General features: G+C 53.3%; 1 protein-coding gene across 2 annotated transcripts in view; it reads right to left on the bottom strand.

Moving 5' to 3' along the window:
- Positions 1-26,861, bottom strand: part of IGSF21 (immunoglobin superfamily member 21) — an 895,000-nt gene that overhangs the window by 208,691 nt on the left and 659,448 nt on the right. For both annotated transcript variants that reach the window (XM_073656170.1, XM_073656169.1), the window contains exons 5-6: positions 24,478-24,593; positions 10,236-10,707 (exon numbers count right to left, since the gene is read on the bottom strand). In XM_073656170.1, the coding sequence (XP_073512271.1) occupies positions 10,236-10,707; positions 24,478-24,593 (588 nt within the window). The remainder of the gene's footprint in view (positions 1-10,235; positions 10,708-24,477; positions 24,594-26,861) is intronic.

Below are 26,861 nucleotides of genomic sequence, written 5' to 3'. Positions count from 1 at the left end.
CCGGCAGGAGAGGAGCGGCGTCTCCACCGCGCAGCCTCGTCCCCGGCTAATTGAGAGTTCATCGCTATCTTGTCATTTAATAGCAGATTTCTAAAGGTTACTCAGTAATGGCGGCACTCATTGTCTGTCCACATGTCCCGGCCGCCTGACACGCATTAAATGTTACAATTACAAGGAATAATCATCGCTCGCTCTCCGCCAGTTATAGATTTACTCTCAATACGATAACAATGCGTCACCTAATTCTCATTATCCGCCGCTTCAGGAGCCGCCGATATTAATATATTACAATCCGCACAAAACTAATGGGAACGGAGAAGGTGAAAATAGAATCCGACCGTCCGTCCTAGAAATAGTCTCACCTTACTGCACTGCCGAAACGCAGGACAAGCGAGCAGCTATGGTACTAGTGAGTCATAGACCCGAGCGTCATCATCCCGTAACCCGAGCGTCATCATCCCGTACCCCGAGCGTCATCATCCCGTACCCCGAGATTCATCATCCCGTACCCCGAGCGTTATCATCCCGTACCCCGAGCGTCATCATCCCATAACCCGAGCGTCATCATCCCGTACCCCGAGCGTCATCATCCCGTACCCCGAGATTCATCATCCCGTACCCCGAGATTCATCATCCCGTACCCTGAGCGTTATCATCCCGTACCCCGAGCGTCATCATCCCGTACCCCGAGCGTTATCATCCCGTACCCCGAGCGTTATCATCCCGTACCCCGAGCGTTATCATCCCGTACCCCGAGCGTTATCATCCCGTACCCCGAGCGTTATCATCCCGTACCCCGAGCGTCATCATCCCGTACCCCGAGCGTCATCATCCCGTACCCCGAGATTCATCATCCCGTACCCCGAGCGTTATCATCCCGTACCCCGAGGTTCATTATCCCGTACCCCGAGCGTCATCATCCCGTAACCCGAGCGTCATCATCCCGTACCCCGAGGGTCATTATCCAGTACCCCGAGCGCCATCATCCCGTACCCCGAGCGTCATCATCCCGTACTCCGAGCGTCATCATCCCGTAACCCGAGCGTCATCATCCCGTACCCCGAGCGTCATCATCCCGTACTCCGAGCGTCATCATCCCGTACCCCGAGATTCATCATCCCGTACCCCGAGCGTTATCATCCCGTACCCCGAGGTTCATTATCCCGTACCCCGAGCGTCATCATCCCGTACCCCGAGGGTCATTATCCAGTACCCCGAGCGCCATCATCCCGTACCCCGAGCGTCATCATCCCGTACTCCGAGCGTCATCATCCCGTAACCCGAGCGTCATCATCCCGTAACCCGAGTGTCATCATCCCGTACCCAGAGCGTCATCATCCCGTACCCCGAGCGTCATCATCCCGTAACCCGAGCGTCATCATCCCGTACCCCGAGATTCATCATCCCGTTCCCCGAGCATCATCATCCTGTACCCCGAGCGTCATTATCCCATACCCCGAGCATCAGAATCATCATCCCATAACCCAAGTGTCATTATCCTGTACACCCAGTGTCATTATCCAGTACCCCGAGAGTCATTATCCTGTACCCCGAGTGTCATTATTCTGTACCCAGAGTGTCATTATCCTGTACCCCCAGTGTCATTATCCTGTACCCCCAGTGTCATTATTCTGTACCCCCAGTGTCAGTGTCATTATTCTGTACCCCGAGTGTCATTATCCTGTACCCCCAGTGTCATTATCCTGTACCCCCAGTGTCATTATCCTGTACCCCCAGTGTCATTATTCTGTACCCCCAGTGTCATTATCCTGTACCCCCAGTGTCAATATCCTGTACCCCCAGTGTCAGTGTCATTATCCTGTACCCCGAGTGTCATTATCCCGTACCCCGAGCGTCATCATCCCGCACCCCGAGCGTCAGAATCATCATCCCGTAACCCAAGTGTCATTATCCTGTACCCCGAGAGTCATTAACCTGTACCCCCAGTGTCATTATCCAGTACCCTGAGTGTCATTATCCTGTACCCCCAGTGTCATTATCCTGTACCCCCAGTGTCATTATCCTGTACCCCCAGTGTCATTATTCTGTACCCCCAGTGTCATTATCCTGTACCCCCAGTGTCATTATCCTGTACCCCCAGTGTCAGTGTCATTATCCTGTACCCCGAGTGTCATTATCCTGTACCCCCAGTGTCGTTATTCTGTACCCCCAGTGTCATTATCCCGTACCCGAGTGTCATTATCTTGTACCCCGAGTGTCATTATCCTGTACCCCGAGTGTCATTATCCTGTACCCCGAGTGTCAGCATCCCATCACAACTATAGGGGCACCCGCACGCTCCTGGTATATAGAGACATCATCACTATAGGGGCAGCCGCACGCTCCTGGTATATAGAGACGTCATCACTATAGGGGCAGCCGCACGCTCCTGGTATATAGAGACGTCATCACTATAGGGGCAGCCGCACGCTCCTGGTATATAGAGACGTCATCACTATAGGGGCAGCCGCACACTCCTGGTATATAGAGACGTCATCACTATAGGGGCAGCCGCACACTCCTGGTATATAGAGACATCACCACTATAGGGGCAGCCGCACGCTCCTGGTATATAGAGACGTCATCACTATAGGGGCAGCCGCACGCTCCTGGTATATAGAGACATCACCACTATAGGGGCAGCCGCACGCTCCCGGTATATAGAGACGTCATCACTATAGGGGCAGCCGCACACTCCTGGTATATAGAGACGTCATCACTATAGGGGCAGCCGCACGCTCCTGGTATATAGAGACGTCATCACTATAGGGGCAGCCGCACGCTCCTGGTATATAGAGACGTCACCACTATAGGGGCAGCCGCACGCTCCCGGTATATAGAGACGTCATCACTATAGGGGGCAGCCGCACGCTCCTGGTATATAGAGACGTCACCACTATAGGGGCAGCCGCACGCTCCTGGTATATAGAGACGTCATCACTATAGGGGCAGCCGCACGCTCCTGGTATATAGAGACATCATCACTATAGGGGCAGCCGCACGCTCCTGGTATATAGAGACGTCATCACTATAGGGGCAGCCGCACGCTCCTGGTATATAGAGACGTCACCACTATAGGGGCAGCCGCACGCTCCCGGTATATAGAGACGTCATCACTATAGGGGGCAGCCGCACGCTCCTGGTATATAGAGACATCATCACTATAGGGGCAGCCGCACGCTCCTGGTATATAGAGACGTCACCACTATAGGGGCAGCCGCACGCTCCTGGTATATAGAGACATCATCACTATAGGGGCAGCCGCACGCTCCTGGTATATAGAGACGTCATCACTATAGGGGCAGCCGCACGCTCCTGGTATATAGAGACGTCATCACTATAGGGGCAGCCGCACGCTCCTGGTATATAGAGACATCATCACTATAGGGGCAGCCGCACGCTCCTGGTATATAGAGACGTCATCACTATAGGGGCAGCCGCACACTCCTGGTATATAGAGACGTCATCACTATAGGGGCAGCCGCACACTCCTGGTATATAGAGACGTCATCACTATAGGGGCAGCCGCACGCTCCTGGTATATAGAGACGTCATCACTATAGGGGCAGCCGCACGCTCCTGGTATATAGAGACGTCATCACTATAGGGGCAGCCGCACGCTCCTGGTATATAGAGACGTCACCACTATAGGGGCAGCCGCACGCTCCTGGTATATAGAGACGTCATCACTATAGGGGCAGCCGCACGCTCCTGGTATATAGAGACGTCATCACTATAGGGGCAGCCGCACGCTCCCGGTATATAGAGACGTCATCACTATAGGGGCAGCCGCACGCTCCTGGTATATAGAGACATCATCACTATAGGGGCAGCCGCACGCTCCTGGTATATAGAGACGTCACCACTATAGGGGCAGCCGCACGCTCCTGGTATATAGAGACGTCATCACTATAGGGGCAGCCGCACGCTCCTGGTATATAGAGACGTCATCACTATAGGGGCAGCCGCACGCTCCTGGTATATAGAGACGTCATCACTATAGGGGCAGCCGCACGCTCCTGGTATATAGAGACATCATCACTATAGGGGCAGCCGCACGCTCCTGGTATATAGAGACGTCATCACTATAGGGGCAGCCGCACACTCCTGGTATATAGAGACGTCATCACTATAGGGGCAGCCGCAAACTCCTGGTATATAGAGACGTCATCACTATAGGGGCAGCCGCACGCTCCTGGTATATAGAGACGTCATCACTATAGGGGCAGCCGCACGCTCCTGGTATATAGAGACGTCATCACTATAGGGGCAGCCGCACGCTCCTGGTATATAGAGACGTCACCACTATAGGGGCAGCCGCACGCTCCTGGTATATAGAGACGTCATCACTATAGGGGCAGCCGCACGCTCCTGGTATATAGAGACGTCATCACTATAGGGGCAGCCGCACGCTCCCGGTATATAGAGACGTCATCACTATAGGGGCAGCCGCACGCTCCTGGTATATAGAGACATCATCACTATAGGGGCAGCCGCACGCTCCTGGTATATAGAGACGTCACCACTATAGGGGCAGCCGCACGCTCCTGGTATATAGAGACGTCACCACTATAGGGGCAGCCGCACGCTCCTGGTATATAGAGACGTCATCACTATAGGGGCAGCCGCACGCTCCTGGTATATAGAGACGTCATCACTATAGGGGCAGCCGCACGCTCCTGGTATATAGAGACGTCATCACTATAGGGGGCAGCCGCACGCTCCTGGTATATAGAGACGTCACCACTATAGGGGCAGCCGCACGCTCCTGGTATATAGAGACATCATCACTATAGGGGCAGCCGCACGCTCCTGGTATATAGAGACGTCATCACTATAGGGGCAGCCGCACGCTCCTGGTATATAGAGACGTCATCACTATAGGGGCAGCCGCACGCTCCTGGTATATAGAGACGTCATCACTATAGGGGCAGCCGCACGCTCCCGGTATATAGAGACATCATCACTATAGGGGCAGCCGCACGCTCCTGGTATATAGAGACGTCATCACTATAGGGGCAGCCGCACGCTCCTGGTATATAGAGAAGTCATCACTATAGGGGCAGCCGCACGCTCCTGGTATATAGAGACGTCATCACTATAGGGGCAGCCGCACGCTCCCGGTATATAGAGACATCATCACTATAGGGGCAGCCGCACGCTCCTGGTATATAGAGACGTCATCACTATAGGGGCAGCCGCACGCTCCCGGTATATAGAGACGTCATCACTATAGGGGCAGCCGCACGCTCCCGGTATATAGAGACGTCACCACTATAGGGGCAGCCGCACGCTCCCGGTATATAGAGACGTCATCACTATAGGGGCAGCCGCACGCTCCCGGTATATAGAGACGTCATCACTATAGGGGCAGCCGCACGCTCCCGGTATATAGAGACGTCATCACTATAGGGGCAGCCGCACGCTCCTGGTATATAGAGACGTCACCACTATAGGGGCAGCCGCACGCTCCTGGTATATAGAGACGTCATCACTATAGGGGGCAGCCGCACGCTCCCGGTATATAGAGACGTCATCACTATAGGGGCAGCCGCACGCTCCTGGTATATAGAGACGTCATCACTATAGGGGGCAGCCGCACGCTCCCGGTATATAGAGACATCATCACTATAGGGGCAGCCGCACGCTCCCGGTATATAGAGACGTCATCACTATAGGGGCAGCCGCACGCTCCTGGTATATAGAGACATCACCACTATAGGGGCAGCCGCACGCTCCTGGTATATAGAGACGTCATCACTATAGGGGGCAGCCGCACGCTCCTGGTATATAGAGACGTCATCACTATAGGGGCAGCCGCACGCTCCCGGTATATAGAGACGTCATCACTATAGGGGGCAGCTGCACGCTCCCGGTATATAGAGACATCACCACTATAGGGGCAGCCGCACGCTCCTGGTATATAGAGACATCACCACTATAGCGGCAGCCGCACGCTCCTGGTATATAGAGATGTCATCACTATAGGGGCAGCCGCACGCTCCTGATATATAGAGACATCACCACTATAGGGGCAGCCGCACGCTCCCGGTATATAGAGACGCCATCACTATAGGGGCAGCCGCACGCTCCTGGTATATAGAGACGTCATCACTATAGGGGCAGCCACACGCTCCTGGTATATAGAGACATCACCACTATAGGGGCAGCCGCACGCTCCTGGTATATAGAGACGTCATCACTATAGGGGGCAGCCGCACGCTCCTGGTATATAGAGACGTCATCACTATAGGGGCAGCCGCACGCTCCCGGTATATAGAGACGTCATCACTATAGGGGGCAGCTGCACGCTCCCGGTATATAGAGACATCACCACTATAGGGGCAGCCGCACGCTCCTGGTATATAGAGACATCACCACTATAGCGGCAGCCGCACGCTCCTGGTATATAGAGATGTCATCACTATAGGGGCAGCCGCACACTCCCGGTATATAGAGACGTCATCACTATAGGGGGCAGCCGCACGCTCCCGGTATATAGAGACGTCATCACTATAGGGGAAGCCGCACGCTCCCGGTATATAGAGACGCCATCACTATAGGGGCAGCCGCACACTCCCGGTATATAGAGACGTCATCACTATAGGGGGCAGCCGCACGCTCCCGGTATATAGAGACGTCATCACTATAGGGGAAGCCGCACGCTCCCGGTATATAGAGACGTCATCACTATAGGGGAAGCCGCACGCTCCTGGTATATAGAGACGTCATCACTATAGGGGCAGCCGCACGCTCCCGGTATATAGAGACGCCATCACTATAGGGGCAGCCGCACGCTCCCGGTATATAGAGACGTCATCACTATAGGGGCAGCCGCACGCTCCCGGTATATAGAGACGTCACCACTATAGGGGCAGCCGCACGCTCCTGGTATATAGAGACGTCATCACTATAGGGGCAGCCGCACGCTCCCGGTATATAGAGACTTCATCACTATAGGGGCAGCCGCACGCTCCCGGTATATAGAGACCTCACCACTATAGGGGCAGCCGCACGCTCCCGGTATATAGAGACGTCACCATTATAGGGGCAGCCGCACGCTCCCGGTATATAGAGACGTCATCACTATAGGGGAAGCCGCACGCTCCCGGTATATAGAGACGCCATCACTATAGGGGCAGCCGCACGCTCCCGGTATATAGAGACGTCATCACTATAGGGGCAGCCGCACGCTCCCGGTATATAGAGACGTCACCACTATAGGGGCAGCCGCACGCTCCTGGTATATAGAGATGTCATCACTATAGGGGCAGCCGCACGCTCCCGGTATATAGAGACGTCACCACTATAGGGGCAGCCGCACGCTCCTGGTATATAGAGACGTCATCACTATAGGGGCAGCCACACGCTCCAGGTATATAGAGACATCATCACTATAGGGGCAGCCGCACGCTCCCGGTATATAGAGACCTCACCACTATAGGGGCAGCCGCACGCTCCCGGTATATAGAGACATCATCACTATAGGGGCAGCCGCACGCTCCCGGTATATAGAGACGTCACCATTATAGGGGCAGCCGCACGCTCCTGGTATATAGAGATGTCATCACTATAGGGGCAGCCGCACGCTCCCGGTATATAGAGACGTCATCACTATAGGGAGCAGCCGCACGCTCCCGGTATATAGAGACGTCATCACTATAGGGGCAGCCGCACGCTCCCGGTATATAGAGACGTCATCACTATAGGGGGCAGCCGCACGCTCCCGGTATATAGAGACGTCATCACTATAGGGGCAGCCGCACGCTCCTGGTATATAGAGACGTCATCACTATAAGGGCAGCCGCACGCTCCCGGTATATAGAGACGTCATCACTATAGGGGGCAGCCGCACGCTCCTGGTATATAGAGACGTCATCACTATAGGGGCAGCCGCACGCTCCTGGTATATAGAGACGTCATCACTATAGGGGGCAGCCGCACGCTCCTGGTATATAGAGACATCATCACTATAGTGGCAGCCGCACGCTCCTGGTATATAGAGACGTCATCACTATAGGGGCAGCTGCACGCTCCTGGTATATAGAGACGTCATCACTATAGGGGCAGCCGCACACTCCTGGTATATAGAGACATCATCACTATAGGGGCAGCCGCACGCTCCTGGTATATAGAGACATCATCACTATAGGGGGCAGCTGCACGCTCCTGGTATATAGAGACATCATCACTATAGGGGGCAGCTGCACGCTCCTGGTATATAGAGACGTCATCACTATAGGGGCAGCCGCACGCTCCCGGTATATAGAGACATCATCACTATAGGGGCAGCCGCACGCTCCCGGTATATAGAGACCTCACCACTATAGGGGCAGCCGCACGCTCCCGGTATATAGAGACATCATCACTATAGGGGCAGCCGCACGCTCCCGGTATATAGAGACGTCACCATTATAGGGGCAGCCGCACGCTCCTGGTATATAGAGATGTCATCACTATAGGGGCAGCCGCACGCTCCCGGTATATAGAGACGTCATCACTATAGGGAGCAGCCGCACGCTCCCGGTATATAGAGACGTCATCACTATAGGGGCAGCCGCACGCTCCCGGTATATAGAGACGTCATCACTATAGGGGGCAGCCGCACGCTCCCGGTATATAGAGACGTCATCACTATAGGGGCAGCCGCACGCTCCTGGTATATAGAGACGTCATCACTATAAGGGCAGCCGCACGCTCCCGGTATATAGAGACGTCATCACTATAGGGGGCAGCCGCACGCTCCTGGTATATAGAGACGTCATCACTATAGGGGCAGCCGCACGCTCCTGGTATATAGAGACGTCATCACTATAGGGGCAGCCGCACGCTCCTGGTATATAGAGACGTCATCACTATAGGGGGCAGCCGCACGCTCCCGGTATATAGAGACGTCATCACTATAGGGGCAGCCGCACGCTCCTGGTATATAGAGACGTCATCACTATAAGGGCAGCCGCACGCTCCCGGTATATAGAGACGTCATCACTATAGGGGGCAGCCGCACGCTCCTGGTATATAGAGACGTCATCACTATAGGGGCAGCCGCACGCTCCTGGTATATAGAGACGTCATCACTATAGGGGGCAGCCGCACGCTCCTGGTATATAGAGACATCATCACTATAGTGGCAGCCGCACGCTCCTGGTATATAGAGACGTCATCACTATAGGGGCAGCCGCACGCTCCTGGTATATAGAGACGTCATCACTATAGGGGCAGCCGCACACTCCTGGTATATAGAGACATCATCACTATAGGGGCAGCCGCACGCTCCTGGTATATAGAGACATCATCACTATAGGGGGCAGCTGCACGCTCCTGGTATATAGAGACATCATCACTATAGGGGGCAGCTGCACGCTCCTGGTATATAGAGACGTCATCACTATAGGGGCAGCCGCACGCTCCCGGTATATAGAGACATCATCACTATAGGGGCAGCCGCACGCTCCCGGTATATAGAGACCTCACCACTATAGGGGCAGCCGCACGCTCCCGGTATATAGAGACATCATCACTATAGGGGCAGCCGCACGCTCCCGGTATATAGAGACGTCACCATTATAGGGGCAGCCGCACGCTCCTGGTATATAGAGATGTCATCACTATAGGGGCAGCCGCACGCTCCTGGTATATAGAGACGTCATCACTATAGGGGCAGCCGCACACTCCTGGTATATAGAGACGTCATCACTATAGGGGCAGCCGCACGCTCCCGGTATATAGAGACGTCATCACTATAGGGAGCAGCCGCACGCTCCCGGTATATAGAGACGTCATCACTATAGGGGCAGCCGCACGCTCCCGGTATATAGAGACGTCATCACTATAGGGGGCAGCCGCACGCTCCCGGTATATAGAGACGTCATCACTATAGGGGCAGCCGCACGCTCCTGGTATATAGAGACGTCATCACTATAAGGGCAGCCGCACGCTCCCGGTATATAGAGACGTCATCACTATAGGGGGCAGCCGCACGCTCCTGGTATATAGAGACGTCATCACTATAGGGGCAGCCGCACGCTCCTGGTATATAGAGACGTCATCACTATAGGGGCAGCCGCACGCTCCTGGTATATAGAGACGTCATCACTATAGGGGCAGCCGCACGCTCCTGGTATAGAGAGAGTGTGTACAGACCACCTCAGCAGGGGGCGCCATTCTGATGCCGGCATGAGGAAAACAACAGACGTCAAAAATACAAAATAAAGTGAAATCCATGTCAGCCTTACCCAAGGTAACTTCGGCCTGCATGGGCATCGTGAGGGCCGGGTGCTTCACCTCACAGCTAAACAGGGCCTCGTTGTCCACCTGTGGGTTTAGGGTCCAGGTGAGCATGGCTCGCACCTCCACCGTCCCGTCACTCATTGGAAGATGCATTTGGTGGAAGAAATAAGTGGGGTCTGTACTGTGCACCCAGCGGGGGAACTCCAGGCTGACCACTGTCTCTGGAATGGCCTCCGTCACGGGGCTGGACATAGGTCCTTGGTCGGATGTGCGGGATCGCAAGGGGTTTTCTGTGAAAGCGTTAGATCCCCGTTCCTCAGCGTCCAGCAGTAAAAGGGATTTTTGCATTTTCGTATCGTCCATGTCTCGGTTCAGAAGGTTCTTGGATCCCCGGGTGTTCAGGAGTCCAGCTGCAGCGGGCGGGGGGTCCATCATGGGGATGACCTCGATCAGCTCGCCGTCCCTCTTGAAATACACCTGAAAGATAAAGCAGAAGACGACATCGAGAATTCGCCCCTAATTATCTGCAGGTCTACAGTTCTGTGGCCGAGTTGTCACCAATACGTCAATGAGGGCAGAAGCCTAGGATTTTCATTTGAGATAATAAATAAGTCCTAAAAACCTGACAAGTTGGGGTCCACAAAGGAGCGGAGCCCCCCTGGATAATCCGGTTAGATACCGGAATATTTACTGTTCAGAAACCTAGGTGACCCTTCTCGGTGGTCAGCCGTCTTTTCCAGGACCAGATGTTAATTCCTCTTTGTTCTTCGTCCTCGCACAGATTTGTTTCAGAGTCATATTTGCTCTCCTTGTTTGCAAACTTTTCTCAAACTTTGTTTTAAAAAGTGGAGAAGGTGAACAAGCAGGAGCAACCGAAACGGAGCAGATACAATGACGAGCAGAAGGGAACGATGTTCTGCCCTTGTGACTCTCACCATCCTCTACTGCTGACCGTGAGACCCCCATCATTGTATAGACCTTCGTCTTCTCTATCTCATACATACATGTGACTGTGAGACCCCCATCATTGTATAGACCTTCGTCTTCTCTATCTCATACATACATGTGACCGTGAGACCCCCATCATTGTATAGACCTTCGTCTTCTCTATCTCATACATACATGTGACCGTGAGACCCCCATCATTGTATAGACCTTCGTCTTCTCTATCTCATACATACATGTGACCGTGAGACCCCCATCATTGTATAGACCTTCGTCTTCTCTATCTCATACATACATGTGACCGTGAGACCCCCATCATTGTATAGACCTTCGTCTTCTCTATCTCATACATACATGTGACCGTGAGACCCCCATCATTGTATAGACCTTCGTCTTCTCTATCTCATACATACATGTGACCGTGAGACCCCCATCATTGTATAGACCTTCGTCTTCTCCATCTCATACATACATGTGACCGTGAGACCCCCATCATTGCATAGACCTTCGTCTTCTCTATCTCATACATACATGTGACCGTGAGACCCCCATCATTGCATAGACCTTCGTCTTCTCTATCTCATACATACATGTGACAGTGAGACCCCCATCATTGTATAGAGCTTCATCTTCTCTATCTCATACATACATGTGACCGTGAGACCGCCATCATTGTATAGACCTTCGTCTTCTCTATCTCATACATACATGTGACCGTGAGACCCCCATCATTGTATAGACCTTCGTCTTCTTTATCTCATACATACATGTGACTTGTTACTATGTAGCAGATGATTAGTTCCGCAGATTCTCGTCAGGTTGCTGCATTGTTACTGTTTTGCTCCTGCTTTCTTCCTATATACTATAAATGACAACCTGTTCTCACATCCCCTAATAGCTCAGTGCGTCGTTAGGTTGATTCCCAAAGGAAAAGGTCGAGGAGCCGCCATGAAGAAGATTTCCCAAGAAAAGAGAAGCAGCCTCATCCAGCTCCTCGATAGCCGTCTCTCAGCCAAACCGCATCACGCGAGCGGCCATGACGGTATGAAGAATACGGAATGACGTCCGTCAATTCAGAAGCCAAGAGGTGGAAAATATCCGAGTCACCAAGTCGGCTCATCACAAGGTCTATCAGTTCACGGCAGAGGAGGAGGCTCGTAAGCTTCGTAATAGTGAGATCACAGACGTCTATGTGAGCACCGACGCGCGTTACACAGGTCTGGAAAGGTGAAGAAGCCTGGACTTCAATATCGTCATAAGTAGCGTCGGCTCGAGTTTGCAAATAAGTACGAAAAGTGACAGTAGAAGATCGGAAACGGGCGATATGGAGCGATGAGACGAAAGTCAATAGATGGGGGCAAATGGGTCTGGAAGAAACAGGGGAAAAAGGGGCAACGGAGCAAGAAAGTGAAGGAAGCCTGGTGATATGGGGTTGTTTCACAGCCAAAGGCGTTGGATACTTGACCAGGATGGATGCTGAGCTGTATGTGAGTATCCTACAAGACGAGTACCTTCATACACTCGAGTACTATGGGTATGAAAAGGACGACATAGTGTTCCAGCAGGACGACGACCCGAACATAGGTCCAGATTAGGGAAGAAATGGTTCAGCGACAATGAAGTAGAGGAGCTGGATCGGCCCTCACAGTCCCCAGATCTCAACCCAATCCAACACTTGTGAGGACTAAGCTGTATACAGACCCGAGGGACCAGTATACACCAACTATGGGGACGAGACCTGGGATCAGATGTCGGTCCAGACATGCTTCAATCTGATCGAGAGTGATGAAAACCAAAGGCGGATTTACAAAAATAATAAAAATGTAGATTTATAGGAGCAAAAACAGTAACAATGCAGCGACCTGACGAGAATCTGCGGAACTAATCATCTGCTACATAGTAACAAGTCAGATGTATGTATGAGATAGAGAAGACGAAGGTCTATACAATGATGGGGGTCTCACTGTCACATGTATGTATGAGATAGAGAAGACGAAGGTCTATACAATGATGGGGGTCTCACGGTCACATGTATGTATGAGATAGAGAAGATGAAGCTCTATACAATGATGGGGGTCTCACGGTCACATGTATGTATGAGATAGAGAAGACGAAGGTCTATGCAATGATGGGGGTCTCATGGTCACATGTATGTATGAGATAGAGAAGATGAAGCTCTATACAATGATGGGGGTCTCACAGTCACATGTATGTATGAGATAGAGAACATGAAGGTCTATACAATGATGGGGGTGTCACGGTCACATGTATGTATGAGATAGAGAAGACGAAGGTCTATACAATGATGGCGGTCTCACGGTCACATGTATGTATGAGATAGAGAAGACGAAGGTCTATGCAATGATGGGGGTCTCACGGTCACATGTATGTATGAGATAGAGAAGATGAAGGTCTATACAATGATGGCGGTCTCACGGTCACATGTATGTATGAGATAGAGAAGACGAAGGTCTATGCAATGATGGGGGTCTCACGGTCACATGTATGTATGAGATAGAGAAGACGAAGGTCTATGCAATGATGGGGGTCTCACGGTCACATGTATGTATGAGATAGAGAAGACGAAGGTCTATACAATGATGGGGGTCTCACGGTCACATGTATGTATGAGATAGAGAAGACGAAGGTCTACACAATGATGGGGGTCTCACGGTCACATGTATGTATGAGATAGAGAAGACGAAGGTCTATGCAATGATGGGGGTCTCACGGTCACATGTATGTATGAGATAGAGAAGACGAAGGTCTATACAATGATGGGGGTCTCACAGTCACATGTATGTATGAGATAGAGAAGATTAAGGTCTATACAATGATGGGGGTCTCATGGTCACATGTATGTATGAGATAGAGAAGACGAAGGTCTACACAATGATGGGGGTCTCACGGTCACATGTATGTATGAGATAGAGAAGATGAAGCTCTATACAATGATGGGGGTCTCACAGTCACATGTATGTATGAGATAGAGAAGATGAAGGTCTATACAATGATGGGGGTCTCACAGTCACATGTATGTATGAGATAGAGAAGACGAAGGTCTATACAATGATGGGGGTCTCACGGTCACATGTATGTATGAGATAGAGAAGACGAAGGTCTATACAATGATGGGGGTCTCACGGTCACATGTATGTATGAGATAGAGAAGACGAAGGTCTATGCAATGATGGGGGTCTCACAGTCACATGTATGTATGAGATAGAGAAGACGAAGGTCTATACAATGATGGGGGTCTCACGGTCACATGTATGTATGAGATAGAGAAGACGAAGGTCTATACAATGATGGGGGTCTCACAGTCACATGTATGTATGAGATAGAGAAGACGAAGGTCTATACAATGATGGGGGTCTCACGGTCACATGTATGTATGAGATAGAGAAGACGAAGGTCTATACAATGATGGGGGTCTCACAGTCACATGTATGTATGAGATAGAGAAGACGAAGGTCTATACAATGATGGGGGTCTCACAGTCACATGTATGTATGAGATAGAGAAGACGAAGGTCTATACAATGATGGGGGTGTCACGGTCAGCAGTAGAGGATGATGAGAGTCACAAGGGCGGAACATGGTACCCTTCTGCTCGTCATGTATAGGCGACCTTTAGCCGGGGTGCGTTACATTTCTGTCTTTTGGATCTTTCAGTATTCACCACATTTAGGATAAGACAGTAGTAATGGGGTCTGTGACATCAATCAAGAGGGAGGACGGGGCGCGATCTTCTGCTCTGGTCACCCCCGAGGCCGGCAGCTTTGGGTGTGAGCAGAGGATGAGCTGTCAGCACTGACTCTCCGCAGACGCCGGCTCCCGGTGACAGAGAGCAATCGATTGAGTTGAGATCACGTCTGCCATTCTTGACAAGCGGCGTCTGCGCCAAAGTGTCTGTTAGACACCGGTCTCCATCGATTCCCCCGCGTTCCAGATGAGGAATCTGCCGGCTCTTTAGTGGGGTCTCCCTCGTAGAGACGTCTCACGGCTGTCAGTCAGGAGTAATGGAGCGGAGTCTTAAAGGGGAAGTCCATCATAACTGTTACAATTTTATAGGTTGCTCTCTGTATGTAATAACTCTGCCGGTGATAATGGGAGGGGGCGGCCGAGTCCTCGAGTCCTAATAGATCTTATAGGAGCCACTCAGAATAAAGTCATCATTAAAGGGGATGTGTCATGAACAGCCCCCCTCGGGAGTAAGGACGTCATATAGGGACGGACCCCGTAAAGAGAGGAGAGATAACTTTATCTGAATGGCCGAGATGTGAAACAACGTTTCCCTCTGCAGGGAAGATGGCGGCTGATAATCTGTTTTTTCACTGAAGGTTTGTAGTTCATAATCTTCTGTCCTAATATTAACATCTCCCCATGTACTGACCCCTGTGCACAAGCCAATCTGAAGAAGCAGAGCTGCAGTGTAAAGCATCAGAATAAGCCTAAATAAATCAGACTCCTACAGAATGGGCAGGAAAGTTGAGTCACTGGATAGATCGGTGATAATGTATCAGGCTAGGAAATTATTAGCTTATCATTGGTTGGATTCTGCTCCCCCGACTATTGCAGAATTTAAGAATAAAATGAATAATACATTACATTTGGAGAGGGGTGCATATCTAAAAAGGAACGCAGTACATAAGTTCTGTGAGATTTGGGGAGATGCGCCGGGTCTCCCTTCACCGGGTCTCATTTCACCGGGTCTCATTTCACCCGGTCTTCCTTCACCAGGTCTTCCTTCACCAGGTCTTCCTTCACCGGGTCTTCCTTCACCGGGTCTTCCTTCACCAGGTCTTCCTTCACCGGGTCTCATTTCACCGGGTCTTCCTTCACCAGGTCTTCCTTCACCGGGTCTTCCTTCACCAGGTCTTCCTTCACCGGCTCCTGCTCCTCATAGACTAGTTCCATTTCCGGCTGTTGGTCCCTTTGGTGCGGAGGATTGGGACGATTGCCCACTCTTGTCTCTCATACTCCCCTTCCCCGGGGAGGTGGACGGAGCTCTGATGCCATGTTGAAAAGTAGGGGAGATAATCTAAATGATATAGTGTAAAGGTATAACCTTTTATATATTAATAGGAAAATGTATACTTTGTAAGCTTTACTTTTGGTGTTCATTTATGTTGTTACATCTATTAATGTTGTTTGGTTAATGTAAAATGAAAATATTTAATAAACATGAACCTGATTTAAAAGGATAAAAAAAGGAAAATAATGAATGGCATCAGTCACAAAACCTCAGCTGTGAGAAGTTTTAGAACAGCATAAGATTTCCCGCAGGGATCTCCCACCATGATCCTATAAAACGTTTTTTGTTTTTTTTCTTTGCTGCCTCCTCGTTATTTCAGATAGAGATGGTCGGTGTATACACTATATACACTACAGTATATACCATCACTACAGACAGACGTGTGTGACGGCCGGAGGATCCCACAGAAAACAAGACGATGATGGAGAAACGTCAGCAATTTCGCCTCCTCGTCATTATTCGGCTTCCTCTGAACCTTCACCCTGACCGCTGCCGATGAGGTCTCAGATCTCCTCCAGGGGGCGCCGTCCTCATGGCTCGGACCACTCTCTACATTTCACTAATTGAAACCTTTGACATTTAAAAAGTGATTTTCCCCAAATTCAGACTCCGGATTTTAGGATTAGAGGAAAAGTGATGAGAAGACCTCAGAAGTCCAGGATACATAAAAAATCCAGTGCAAGGGGCAGGCATGTGCGGAGCCGGGCTGAGGGCGCGCGAGGAGCCGGGCAGAGGGCGCGTGCGGAGCCGGACTGAGGGCGCGTGAGGAGCCGGGCTGAGGGCGCGAGAGGAGCCGGGCTGAGGGCGCGAGAGGATCCGGGCTGAGGGCGCGAGAGGAGCCGGGCTGAGGGCGCGAGAGGAGCCGGGCTGAGGGCGCGAGAGGAGCCGGGCTGAGGGCGCGAGAGGAGCCGGGCTGAGGGCGCGAGAGGAGCCGGGCAGAGGGCGCGAGAGGAGCCGGGCTGAGGGCATGTGCGGAGCCGGACTGAGGGCGCGAGAGGAGCCGGGCTGAGGGCGCGAGAGGATCCGGGCTGAGGGCGCGAGAGGATCCGGGCTGAGGGCGCGCGAGGAGCCGGGCTGAGGGCGCGAGAGGAGCCGGGCTGAGGGCGCGAGAGGAGCCGGGCTGAGGGCACGAGAGGAGCCGGGCTGAGGGCGCGAGAGGAGCCGGGCTGAGGGCGTGAGAGGAGCCGGGCTGAGGGCATGTGCGGAGCCGGGCTGAGGGCGTGAGAGGAGCCGGGCTGAGGGCATGTGCGGAGCCGGACTGAGGGCGCGAGAGGAGCCGGGCTGAGGGCGCGAGAGGAGCCGGGCAGAGGGATCGAGAGGAGCCGGGCAGAGGGCGCGCGAGGAGCCGGGCAGAGGGCGCGAGAGGAGCCGGGCAGAGGGCACGTGCGGAGCCGGGCTGAGGGCGCGTGCGGAGCCGGGCTGAGGGCGCGAGAGGAGCCGGGCTGAGGGCATGTGCGGAGCCGAGCTGAGGGCACGAGAGGAGCCGGGCTGAGGGCGCGAGAGGAGTCGGGCAGAGGGCGCGCGAGGAGCCGGGCTGAGGGCGCGAGAGGAGCCGGGCTGAGGGCGCGAGAGGAGCCGGGCTGAGGGCGCGAGAGGAGCCGGGCAGAGGGCGCGCGAGGAGCCGGGCTGAGGGAGCGTGAGGAGCCCGACTGAGGGAGCGTGAGGAGCCGGGCAGAGGGAGCGTGAGGAGCCGGGCTGAGGGCGCGAGAGGAGCCGGGCAGAGGGCGCGCGAGGAGCCGGGCAGAGGGCGCGAGAGGAGCCGGGCTGAGGGCGCGAGAGGAGCCGGGCAGAGGGCGCGCGAGGAGCCGGGCAGAGGGCGCGAGAGGAGCCGGGCAGAGGGCGCGCGAGGAGCCGGGCTGAGGGCGCGAGAGGAGCCGGGCTGAGGGCGCGAGAGGAGCCGGGCAGAGGGCACGCGAGGAGCCGGGCTGAGGGCGCGAGAGGAGCCGGGCTGAGGGAGCGTGAGGAGCCCGACTGAGGGAGCGTGAGGAGCCGGGCTCTGGATGAAAGCGTCAAAGGTCAACATTTACTGACAGCAAGCAGAGATCCTCAGCGCTGCTCATTATACAATATCTGCGGAAGACTGGAAACGAAGGACAAATCAGGACGGAAATCCAGGCGGTGACCGAGGAAGGAGCCGCTGGTTAAGACATCGGTGGGTGTAATGTGGAACACCTTAATCTCTCGCCATACAGCCAATTAAACATCAGAGAGCCCTTCTTCCCTCGCTGAGAGGTGCTATTAGGGGCGCGTTAATGATGGGTGTGGGTGCGGAGAACGCGGCTTTCACAAGGGTTTAATGGCGGCCGAATAATAGCGTTTAACATTTTATCTAAATGACTCCGTAAGTCAGAGGCGGCTGCAATGTGGCGCTTTTTTTTTTTTTTTCCCCTCTCTAAATAGCATTTTAACATCACTGTGCATCCGTCACGTGGCGCGTGCCGCAGAGGGGGCAAGAGACCAAATTATGCATTCCCATTCCGGAGGATGAATAATAGGCAGGAGAGCGGCTGAGCAGCACAAAACAAGAGGCGCCGTGATTGGAAAGGCTCCTGAGCCGCCGCTGAAAGGAGAGTGGATAAAAGCAGCCACGCCGAGCTCGATACCAATCTACAAAGCACATTAAGATGTATTAATTTAGCAGGTCGATTCCGTCAATAGGAGGCGGCTGCCGGGATTGTCACCGCCGTGAAAGGCAGCGAGCGGACGGAACAAGAACGCCTAATGATGTTTGCTCATTTCTCCGCTCTCGTTTTATCTAGAAGTGTCGACTTTGTGAAAATACTCATCACAACAAGCGCGGAGCAGAGGCGGAAATCTCCGCAGACGGGAGCCGGGCGGCCCCCATGCATGGCAAGAGGCAGAGCATGGTGACTAGAGGAAGAAAGCCATGCATGGAGGAAAGGTGTGATAGTCTGCACCGTATACCAGCGTGAAAAGATGATGGGTGTGATAGACCAAGGATATCTCCAAACAAAACCATAAAGACCAAGGAGATCTCCAAACAACACCATGAAGACCAAGGAGATCTCCAAACAACACCATGAAGACCAAGAAGATTTAGAAAACAACACCATGAAGACCAAGGAGATCTCCAAACAACACCATGAAGACCAAGGAGATCTCCAAACAACACCATGAAGACCAATGAGATCTCCAAACAACACCATGAAGACCAAGGAGATCTCCAAACAACACCATGAAGACCGAGGAGATCTCCAAACATCACCATGAAGACCAAGGAAATCTCCAAACAACACCATGAAGACCAAGGAGATCTCCAAACAATACCATGAAGACCAAGGAGATCTCCAAACAACACCATGAAGACCAAGAAGATTTAGAAAACAACACCATGAAGACCAAGGAGATCTCCAAACAACACCATGAAGACCAAGGAGATCTCCAAACAACACCATGAAGACCAAGGAGATCTCCAAACAACACCATGAAGACCAAGGAGATCTCCAAACAACACCATGAAGACCAAGGAGATCTCCAAACAACACCATGAAGACCAAGGAGATCTCCAAACAACACCATGAAGACCAAGAAGATTTAGAAAACAACACCATGAAGACCAAGGAGATCTCCAAACAACACCATGAAGACCAAGGAGATCTCCAAACAACACCATGAAGACCAAGGAGATCTCCAAACAACACCATGAAGACCAATGAGATCTCCAAACAACACCATGAAGACCAAGGAGATCTCCAAACAACACCATGAAGACCGAGGAGATCTCCAAACATCACCATGAAGACCAAGGAAATCTCCAAACAACACCATGAAGACCAAGGAGATCTCCAAACAATACCATGAAGACCAAGGAGATCTCCAAACAACACCATGAAGACCAAGAAGATTTAGAAAACAACACCATGAAGACCAAGGAGATCTCCAAACAACACCATGAAGACCAAGGAGATCTCCAAACAACACCATGAAGACCAAGGAGATCTCCAAACAACACCATGAAGACCAAGGAGATCTCCAAACAACACCATGAAGACCAAGGAGATCTCCAAACAACACCATGAAGACCAAGGAGATCTCCAAACAACACCATGAAGACCAAGGAGATCTCCAAACAACACCATGAAGACCGAGGAGATCTCCAAACATCACCATGAAGACCAAGGAAATCTCCAAACAACACCATGAAGACCAAGGAGATCTCCAAACAACACCATGAAGACCAAGGAGATCTCCAAACAACACCATGAAGACCAAGGAGATCTCCAAACAACACCATGAAGACCAAGGAGATCTCCAAACAACACCATGAAGACCAAGGAGATCTCCAAACAACACCATGAAGACCGAGGAGATCTCCAAACAAAACCATGAAGACCGAGGAGATCTCCAAACATCACCATGAAGACCAAGGAAATCTCCAAACAACACCATGAAGACCAAGGAGATCTCCAAACAACACCATGAAGACCAAGGAGATCTCCAAACAACACCATGAAGACCAAGGAGATGTCCAAACAACACCATGAAGACCAAGGAGATCTCCAAACAACACCATGAAGACCGAGGAGATCTCCAAACATCACCATGAAGACCAAGGAAATCTCCAAACAACACCATGAAGACCAAGAAGATCTCCAAACAAGTCAGGGACAAAGTTGTTGAGAAGTACAAGTCAGAGTTGGGTTATAAAATAATCTCCAAATCTCTGATGATCTCGTGGAGCACCATCAAATCTCTAATCATCAAATGGAAAGAACATGGTACCACAACAAACCTGTCAAGAGAGGGCGCCCACCAAAACTCTCAGCCCAGGCAAGGAGGGCATTAATCAGAAAGGCAGCACAGAGACCAAAGGTGATCCTGAAGGAGGTGCAGAGTTCCCAAGCAGAGACTGGAGCATCTGTCCATACGACCACAATAAGCCGTACACTCCATAGAGGTGGCCTTTACGGAAGAGTGGCCAGAAAAAAACTTACACACCAGAATTGTAAGGTTTGTTTTGAGTTTGTCAAAGACATGTGGGAGACTTCTCAAATGTATGGAGGAAGGTGCTGTGGTCGGATGAGACCAAAATTGAACTTTTTGGCCACCAAGGTAAACGCTATGTCTGGCACCAAACCAACACAGCTCATCACCCCAAGAAGACCATCCCCACAGTGAAACATGGTGGTGGCAACATCATGCTGTGGGGATGGTTTTCAGCAGCAGGGACAGGGAAAATGGTCCGAGCCGAGGGAAAGATGGATGGTGCGAAATGCAGGGATATTCTTGAGTACAACCTGTTTCAGTCTGTCAGTGATTTGAGACTGGGATGGAGGTTCAGCTTCCAGCAAGACAATGACCCAAAGCTACTGCTAAAGGAACACACGAGTGGTGTAAGGGGAAACATGGAAATGTTCTGGAGTGGCCGAGTCACAGCCCAGACCTTAATCCAATGGAGAACCTGTGGTCAGAAGTGAAGATCGCTGTTCACCAGAGGAAACCATCGAACCTGAAGGAGCTGGAGCAGTTTTTCCTTGAGGAACAGGCAAAAATCCCAGTGGCCAGATGTGGAAAGATCATAGAGACTTATCCAAAGCGACTGCAGCTGTAATTGCTGCAAAAGGAGGCTCCACAAAGTACTGACTGTAGGGGGGTGAATAGTTATGCACACTGAAGTTTTCACTTATTTTGTTCTATTTGTTGTTTGCTTCAGAATAAAAAGAAAACCAAATGTTCACAGTTGTCGGCATCTTCTCTACATGAACTGATAAAAACCCTAAAAAACAGTGAAATTCCAGGATGTGAGGTAGCAAAACACGAGAAATGCCAAGGGGGTGAATACTTTCGCCAGCCTCTGCATACCCCAATACCAGCGTGACGGCCGCCATCTGCTTTGCTCGCAGGGGGTAGAAAGCTTTTAGCAGCCAAAAGTGTACAATGGACGGATCAATTCATTCCCTTCATCTCAGCAGAAGAAAATCTCGCAGCGGAGAATCGATTCCCAGGACGCGGCCGAGCGTAAGACCTCTGATAATCCAGAAAGTCTGATGATCCGGCACTTCTCAGGTGTCACTGATGCTGGATGTAATGACATCTGCCAGCATCACAGCAGTAACGTTCCCTTCTCTGGGGTCCTCGTCCATTATTTACGGTGCCCGGCTGCCCCACAGCCTGAGCCGATCACCACAGCGGGCACATGGGGCAAACGGATTCTTCTGATTATTGTAGTGCGCAGCTGTGACAGCGGAGGCCATGGGTAAAAGGCACGAGCATCCTGGTGTACTGTGCACATAATTGGTGGGCATCCCCCATGTGATGTGCAAGACCCTCCCCCAGGAGTCTGTCCCCCCAGGAGTCCATCCCCCATGTGATGTGCAAGACCCTCCGCCAGGAGTCTGTCCCCCCAGGAGTCCATCCCCCATGCGATGTGCAAGACCCTCCCCCCAGAGTCTGTCCCCCCAGGAGTCCATCCCCCATGTGATGTGCAAGACCCTCCCCCCAGAGTCTGTCCCCCCAGGAGTCCATCCCCCATGCGATGTGCAAGACCCTCCCCCCAGAGTCTGTCCCCCCAGGAGTCCATCCCCCATGCGATGTGCAAGACCCTCCCCCCAGAGTCTGTCCCCCCAGGAGTCCATCCCCCATGCGATGTGCAAGACCCTCCCCCAGGAGTCTGTCCCCCCAGGAGTCCATCCCCCATGTGATGTGCAAGACCCTCCCCCCAGAGTCTGTCCCCCCAGGAGTCCATCCCCCATGCGATGTGCAAGACCCTCCCCCCAGAGTCTGTCCCCCCAGGAGTCCATCCCCCATGCGATGTGCAAGACCCTCCCCCAGGAGTATGTCCCCCCAGGAGTCCATCCCCCATGCGATGTGCAAGACCCTCCCCCCAGAGTCTGTCCCCCAAGGAGTCCATCCCCCATGTGATGTGCAAGACCCTCCGCCAGGAGTCTGTCCCCCCAGAAGTCCATCCCCCATGCGATGTGCAAGACCCTACCCCCAGAGTCTGTCCCCCCAGGAGTCCATCCCCCATGCGATGTGCAAGACCCTCCCCCAGGAGTCTGTCCCTCCAGGAGTCCATCCCCCCATGTGATGCGCAATACCCTCCGCCAGGAGTCTGTCCCCCCAGGAGTCCATCCCCCATGTGATGTGCAAGACCCTCCCCCCAGAGTCAGTCCCCCCAGGAGTCCATCCCCCATGTGATGTGTAAGACCCTCCCCCCAGGAGTCTGTCCCCCCAGGAGTCCATCCCCCATGCGATGTGTAAGACCCTCCCCTAGGAGTCTGTCCCCCCAGGAGTCCATCCCACATGCGATGTGTAAGACCCTCCCCCAGGAGTCTGTCCCCCCAGGAGTCCATCCCCCATGCGATGTGTAAGACCCTCCCCCAGGAGTCTGTCCACCCAGGAGTCCATCCCCCATGCGATGTGCAAGACCCTCCCCCCAGAGTCTGTCCCCCCAGGAGTCCATCCCCCATGTGATGTGCAAGACCCTCCCCCCAGAGTCAGTCCCCCCAGGAATCCATCCCCCATGCGATGTGCAAGACCCTCCCCCCAGGAGTCTGTCCCCCCAGGAGTCCATCCCACATGCGATGTGTAAGACCCTCCCCCAGGAGTCTGTCCCCCCAGGAGTCCATCCCCCATGCGATGTGTAAGACCCTTCCCCCAGAGTCTGTCTCCCCAGGAGTCCATCCCCCATGCGATGTGCAAGGCCTTCCCCCCAGAGTCTGTCCCTCCAGGAGTCCATCCCCCATGTGATGTGTCGGGGGCACAGGACCCTCCCCCAGGAGCCCGTCCCCCATATGATGTGTAGGGGGCACAGGACCTTCCCCCCAGGAGTCCATTCCCAATGTAATGTGTGGGGGCACAGGACCCTCCCCCCAGGAGTCCATCCCCTCATGTGATGTGTCGGGGGCACAGGACCCTCCCCCAGGAGCCCGTCCCCCATATGATGTGTAGGGGGCACAGGACCTTCCCCCCAGGAGTCCATTCCCAATGTAATGTGTGGGGGCACAGGACCTTCCCCCTAGGAGCCCGTCCCCCATGTGATGTGTCGGGGGCACAGGACCTTCCCCCCAGGAGTCCATCCTCCCGTGTGATGTGTCGGGGGCACAGGACCTTCCCCCCAGGAGCCCGTCCCCCATGTGATGTGTCGGGGGCACAGGACCTTCCCCCCAGGAGTCCATCCCCCGTGTGATGTGTCGGGGGCACAGGACCCTCCCCCCAGGAGTCCATCCCCCATGTGATGTGTGGGGGGCACAGGACCCTCCCCCCAGGAGTTCATCCCCCCATGTGATGTGTGGGGGCACTGACCTGTGGCGCTGGTTTTCCTCCGCACACGATGCACACCAGAGTGAAGTTTTGCGCCTGGTAGCGGCTGAATTGCGCCGGGGTGTCCGCAGCGATCACAGCGATGGAAACAGGAGGAGCTGGAGGAGAGAAGACGACATCACTAATAACATCCGATATGTGAGGAGATCAGCAGAATAATGCACCGGCGGGGCCTGTACCGGGCGGCACGTAAAGGACCACCAGGAACCCGGGCACAGACAGGACGAGATTACAGCTCTGCAGCACCACACTTCTGCCCGGGCAGAGCTCCTGCAAATATTGGCTGCTGAGGGCAGTGTGGCTAGCAGTAGGGCAGTATGGCTAGCGTTAGAGCACTGCGGCTAGTAGTAGAGCAGTATGGCTAGCAGTACAGCAGTGTGGTTAGCAGTAGAGCAGTGCGGCTAGCAGTAGAGCAGTGTGGTTAGCAGTAGAGCAGTGTGGCTAGTAGTAGAGCAGTGTGGTTAGCAGTACAGCAGTGTGGTTAGCAGTAGGGCAGGATGGCCACCGGTAGAGCAGTGCGGCTAGCACTAGAGCAGTGCGGCTAGCAGTAGGGCAGTATGGCTAGCAGTAGGGCAGTGCGGCTAGCAGTAGAGCAGTATGGCTAGCAGTAGGGCAGTGCGGCTAGTAGTAGAGCAGTGCGGCTAGCAGTAGAGCAGTGCGGCTAGCAGTAGGGCAGTGTGGTTAGCAGTAGGGCAGTGTGGCTAGCGGTAGGGCAGTATGGCTAGCAGTAGAGCAGTGTGGCTAGCAGTAGAGCAGTGCGGCTAGCAGTAGAGCAGTGTGGCTAGCAGTAGTGCAGTGTGGCTAGCAGTAGAGCAGTGTGGCTAGCAGTAGGGCAGTGCGGCTACCACTAGAGCAGTGCGGGTAGCAGTAGAGCAGTGCGGGTAGCAGTAGAGCAGTGTGGCTAGTAGTAGAGCAGTGTGGCTAGTAGTAGAGCAGTGTGGTTAGCAGTAGAGCAGTGTGGCTAGCAGTACAGCAGTGTGGTTAGCGGTAGAGCAGTGCGGCTAGCAGTAGGGCAGTGCGGCTAGCAGTAGGGCAGTATGGCTAGCAGTAGGGCAGTGCGGCTAGCAGTAGAGCAGTATGGCTAGCAGTACAGCAGTGTGGTTAGCGGTAGGGCAGTGCGGCTAGCAGTAGAGCAGTGTGGCTAGCAGTACAGCAGTGTGGTTAGCGGTATGGCAGTATGGCTAGCGGTAGAGCAGTGCGGCTAGCAGTAGGGCAGTGCGGCTAGCACTAGAGCAGTGCGGCTAGCAGTAGAGCAGTATGGCTAGCAGTAGGGCAGTGCGGCTAGCACTAGAGCAGTGCGGCTAGCAGTAGAGCAGTGTGGCTAGCAGTACAGCAGTGTGGTTAGCGGTAGGGCAGTATGGCTAGCGGTAGAGCAGTGTGGCTAGCAGTAGGGCAGTGTGGCTAGCAGTAGGGCAGTGCGGCTAGCACTAGAGCAGTGCGGCTAGCAGTAGAGCAGTATGGCTAGCAGTAGGGCAGTGCGGCTAGCACTAGAGCAGTGCGGCTAGCAGTAGAGCAGTATGGCTAGCAGTACGGCAGTGCGGCTAGCACTAGAGCAGTGCGGCTAGCAGTAGAGCAGTGCGGCTAGCAGTAGAGCAGTGCGGCTAGCAGTAGAGCAGTATGGCTAGCAGTAGGGCAGTGCGGCTAGCACTAGAGCAGTGCGGCTAGCAGTAGAGCAGTGTGGCTAGCAGTAGGGCAGTGCGGCTAGCAGTAGAGCAGTATGGCTAGCAGTACAGCAGTGTGGTTAGCGGTAGAGCAGTGCGGCTAGCAGTAGAGCAGTGCGGCTAGCACTAGAGCAGTGCGGCTAGCAGTAGAGCAGTATGGCTAGCAGTAGGGCAGTGCGGCTAGCACTAGAGCAGTGCAGCTAGCAGTAGAGCAGTATGGCTAGCAGTAGGGCAGTGCGGCTAGCACTAGAGCAGTGCGGCTAGCAGTAGAGCAGTATGGCTAGCAGTACGGCAGTGCGGCTAGCACTAGAGCAGTGCGGCTAGCAGTAGAGCAGTGCGGCTAGCACTAGAGCAGTGCGGCTAGCAGTAGAGCAGTATGGCTAGCAGTAGAGCAGTATGGCTAGCAGTAGGGCAGTGCGGCTAGCAGTAGGGCAGTGCGGCTAGCAGTAGGGCAGTGCGGCTAGCAGTAGGGCAGTGCGGCTAGCACTGAGATCAGTAACACTGCTGTATATGAAACATACATGAAGGGGCCTAATTTGGGGGGGTAGGATAGTGGGGAGATCACCATAGAGGGAGAAGCTGGGGGAGGGGAACAATCCTCCATACAAGCAGAGATAAGACGGCTCTCGGCTCTGACAAGGGAACATTTAGATTTATTTAAATGAGCTATGCTCAATATTTAAATGTATTGAAATGAGCGTCCCC

The sequence above is a fragment of the Phyllobates terribilis genome, unplaced genomic scaffold (assembly GCF_046119375.1).
Source record: "Phyllobates terribilis strain yellow unplaced genomic scaffold, ASM4611937v1 Scaffold_12__6_contigs__length_324123572, whole genome shotgun sequence".
Lineage (NCBI taxonomy): Eukaryota > Metazoa > Chordata > Amphibia > Anura > Dendrobatidae > Phyllobates > Phyllobates terribilis.
This window is presented reverse-complemented; position numbering and strand designations above follow the sequence as displayed.